This window comes from Solanum stenotomum, unplaced genomic scaffold (assembly GCF_019186545.1).
Source record: "Solanum stenotomum isolate F172 unplaced genomic scaffold, ASM1918654v1 scaffold37726, whole genome shotgun sequence".
In the NCBI taxonomy this organism is placed as follows: Eukaryota; Viridiplantae; Streptophyta; class Magnoliopsida; order Solanales; family Solanaceae; genus Solanum; species Solanum stenotomum.
In genome coordinates this window covers 8,719-12,782 of record NW_026034568.1, presented here as the reverse complement: position 1 = coordinate 12,782, position 4,064 = coordinate 8,719, and the positions used below count along the sequence as shown (strand labels likewise).

General features: G+C 43.9%; 1 protein-coding gene across 1 annotated transcript; it reads right to left on the bottom strand.

Annotated features, from left to right (window-relative positions):
• Positions 1–2,226: 2,226 nt before the first annotated feature.
• LOC125852633 (uncharacterized) lies at positions 2,227–3,816 on the bottom strand. The gene has a single exon (XM_049532356.1). It carries the CDS (start codon positions 3,814–3,816, stop codon positions 2,227–2,229), a length of 1,590 nt encoding a protein of 529 aa, XP_049388313.1.
• Between the last annotated feature and the right edge of the window lie 248 nt (positions 3,817–4,064).

Here is a 4,064-nt window from a genome sequence, read left to right as displayed (position 1 = left end):
TCTTGACGGTCTCTTCCTTTGACCTCCACTCTCTCTCCCTCTTCTCATAGTGGTCAAGCTCCGAACCATGGGCGTCATGCTCGTTGGGGACGGGTATTTGAAAAGTGGCTTTTTGTGGTAGTGGTGGAGCAATAGAGGGACTTTGGGCATTTTGAGTGGTTTGGTAATTTTGAGGGAAAGTCTGGGGGTTGGTATGTTGATTTTGGTAATGGAGGGAAATATGCGGGCGGTTAAGATTTTGGCTTTGAGGGGGTAGGCCAGTTTGGTGGTTTGCATTGGGGAAAGGGAGTGGAGCTTGGAGGTTGGTATTTTGAGGAGGGGGTGGTGTTTGATAAGAGGCTGAGGCGTAGTGGGGGTTTTGGGTGGTAAGGTCAATGATGGAAGGATTACGAGCAGGACTCGAATGAAGGTTTTGAGCTTGTTCCACGTTAGGAGGAGGAATTTGAACTGGAGGTCTTTCGTCTGGTGGAGTGTTGACAGGAAAAATCGGAGGTGGCAAATCTTGTCTCCTCTGCATCTCGACCCTCATTTCTGCAATTTGTTGCATCAACTGTAGGATTAGTTCATTCTGATCAGCAAGGGCGGGCTGAGCCACCACAACATCAGTAAGACTAGGTTCTTCGTTGTTATCACTCATTGCTGTTTTTCTCTTTTGTGAATTTTGGCTGGGAAAGGAATCTGTAGGCCCTTTTGATCTGGTAAAATAGGGATGATCGGCCAGTGTATCAACACAGATCAGTTCTAACTACCTGCAGAGAAAAACAACTCAAAGGCAAATCTGTCAGTATTAGTTCTGGATGAATAATGCAAGATATCACATAGAAAGCAGATAAACACATAAAAGTTGCTTCGTTTGAGGACACGTTAACCCACGAGTAATGGGGACTGAGTTTTGAACAAGCAGGAATTTGCTCGTTTTATTTTGGGGCTAGTGACTCAGAAAGGCTAAATTGCGTTGAGCAAAGGTCTTTTTGCTGCATCTTCTAGCATCTGTCAATCTGAACTCAATGTTTCCTTGTAGAATGGAAGCGGGGGAAAAGAAAATTTTAAAAAGATAGGGGCCGGGCCTTGAAAGGCTGCCTACGTATCTCCGAAGGAGAATTCAGGCCCTACGTAGTTCGAATACAAAGGAAATTTTCATTTTCATTTTCATTCATTTCAGGTGATTACAAAGAAAGTGAAAAACAGACAATAAAACTCCTAAAAGATAGAGTGTGCTTCCATCCAAGCCATTTTTCTTCCGATTGTTGCATTAATCATGGGGGGGCAAACTCGCATGCTTCGAGGGCAATTTCTCATTCCCTTCTTTCCACCGTCCCTGTGGAGGAGGCCTATAGACAATTTCCTCCCTAGTATCTTCTTCAGTAGCTCCAATGTGAGTGTCTTCGGGACCATTGCTGGTGGCCTCTTGGCTGAAGAAAGAGTGTTTTCCACGTGGCTTCCGAAGCGTCAGGGTCATATATTTTAGGGCATCGCATTTCTTTCGCACAACAGTTGTCTCTTCATCTATAACAACACATTTTGTCATCTTTGCTGCCAACTCTGCGTCTAGTGCCGCATTTGCTACTCGTGCGACCGCAGTGGCAAACTCTACTTTCATTCTCCTTTCTCTGGTTTCTTGGATCTCTTGCTTGAGCCGCTGCAATTCCATCCTCAAATCCTCCTCAGTTGGCTCTATGTCGATACCTTTGCCTTTTTCCATCTTAGCAGCAATTTCACCTTTTCTGAGATGATAGAGTAGTATTTTAGGATTTGGTAATAGGATTTTATTTCTGGCTGAGAAACTTAAGACTCACGGAATTTGGTCGGACATTTGGTAGTGACTTATATTTGGTATTGTAGGGATTTTCAGAAAATTTTGAAAGGAGTGGGCTAAAACGTCCTCATTTAAAGCAACAATATCACGTAAATAGTTAAAACACATAAGCATATATCGCGCGTCCTAAACAAGTAGGGGGCCCTTTTATGCCAAGGGTAGGCCTAGCGTATTTGAAAGATGTATGTGTAGAATTGAACCATTTTGTTACCCCAAAGCAAATTTTGCATATAAAATGATGTTCAAGAAGCGAAAATAAGCGAGGGAAGTAGGGAATAAACGAAAAACACAAATGAAAGGCCCACACAGGGGTCATTTGAAAAAAGTACCAAAATACAGGAAAGGCAAGCCCACGCAGGGGCAAATAACAATAAGTACATATAGAAGAACCCACGCAGGGGCGAAATCCACTAAGATGCTCCTGACGGCCCCGCATCTGATCTGCTCCTCTTGTTCTGTGCCATGAGATGTTGAAGCCTATATTGAATCATTAGCAAGTATCCTTCGCTCCGGCGACCTTTCTCTTCCCAGTCTTCAAGACACATTCCGCTTTTCTTATCTCCAATCCACAAGTTAAGTTCTCCCAAATCGTTTCTCAAGTTTTCTAATTCTTGAGTTACGCTCTCGAGGGCGTACTTATCCTCTTTTTGCTTTCGGAGAAATTCCTCATGCATTTCTTGGGCTTCTCTTCTTACCTCTCTTAGTTCTATCAAAGCTTTGGACTCTTTGTCCTCTACACTGTGGTAAATGTTCGGAACTGAGAAGGAGATACCCTGTATATTGCGCTTCAACCAAGCTTTGTAAGTTTCATCGTACCCCGCATTAAATCGGTCCGCGGCAATGGTGTCGTCTTTCATTCGCACTGTTCTTTTCCATTCTCTCAGCATCTCTGAAGCCTCAGGCACTCTATCATCCCCGATGTCGAACACATAGATACGGTAGTATGCTTCTGGAGGTGTAGTTTGTCTTCTTCCAAACTGTCTCAAGACCCGGATGGGTGCATATGGGCGAATACCTCGAATACCTGGAAGAGGAAGCACAAGTTGTCTGTCGCCTCGTACTATGACATCTTTCGAGATGAAACGGTCGAACATCCACTGGATGTTTTCTTCTCTCAACTCAGAGAAAATTTGAGCCCATCTTTCTCTAGTTCTTCTTTTTTCCAAGTCTGCCCAGAACAACATGTCATTCAAACTCTTAAGAGCATTATGCTCATCGAGGGTATGGAGTTCTTGAGTTCCATGTCTCTTCACCAAGTGACTCATTATCCACCATTGAAGAAGAAGGTTGCAACCTTGAAAGTAACGATGCCCCTCCTTACATTTCCCCAAAGCACGGTACGTGTCGGAAAGGATGACAGGTGCAATAGGATAATACTTTATTTGCCCTTGGTTCAGATGCCCGTGGAAGAGAGTGTGTGCAAGCATTATTACCCGGGTGTTGATACTGAGGCTCGGGCCGTGTGGGAAAACCATGGTGCCCAATAGTGCGACGGTGAATGCCAAAGGTCTGATCCCGTCCCATTCTCTGTAAGTGACCCTGAACTCTTGGTTGTAATTCGCGTAGAAGCTAGCGTTCCCGAATCTAACATAAAGATCCATAAAAGCAATGCTAGAACCTTCGGCCCAAAAAGCGTAATCTTTTCTTAATCCAAGCCAATTCACGATATCCTCGAGAGTAGGTTTGTTAGGGATTAAGATGTTTTCCTGCTTTCTCACTCTTCTTTCAAGCCCTGTACCGACTGTGTCTATTCCGTCCCGAATTTCCTCAATTGTCGGGGTGATTTCCATGGTTCCAAATCGGAACACCATTTTCTCGTTGTCCCAATAGCCTGTGAGGACTTCAATAAGTTCGGGCCATCCAACCATGTTAATGAGTTCTGTTGAGGCCCCTACATATTTGTTGAGGTCCCTTTTGTGAAATGCATTAAGGTCGTTGTACCACATCTTGAGCAGAACTGGGGCTTCCACTACCATGTCGAATTTGAGAAATCGATCCATACCTACAAAACAAAAACCCGGTTAAGATTCCCCTCCCCCAAATAGGCAACAATTAGGTTTCCACACATACATCTTTCAAATGTCAAACAATATGATATGTCGTTAGGTCGTGGACCTTGGACATGATTTTTGGCGGTTTTACTAATGGACTTAATACGCCTTGGGTATTAAGTCGTCTTAGGCTAATGCTTAGATTTGGATTTGGTTTCGCTCTACTCTAGGCTGACTAGAATTGGTTGAGAAATGAC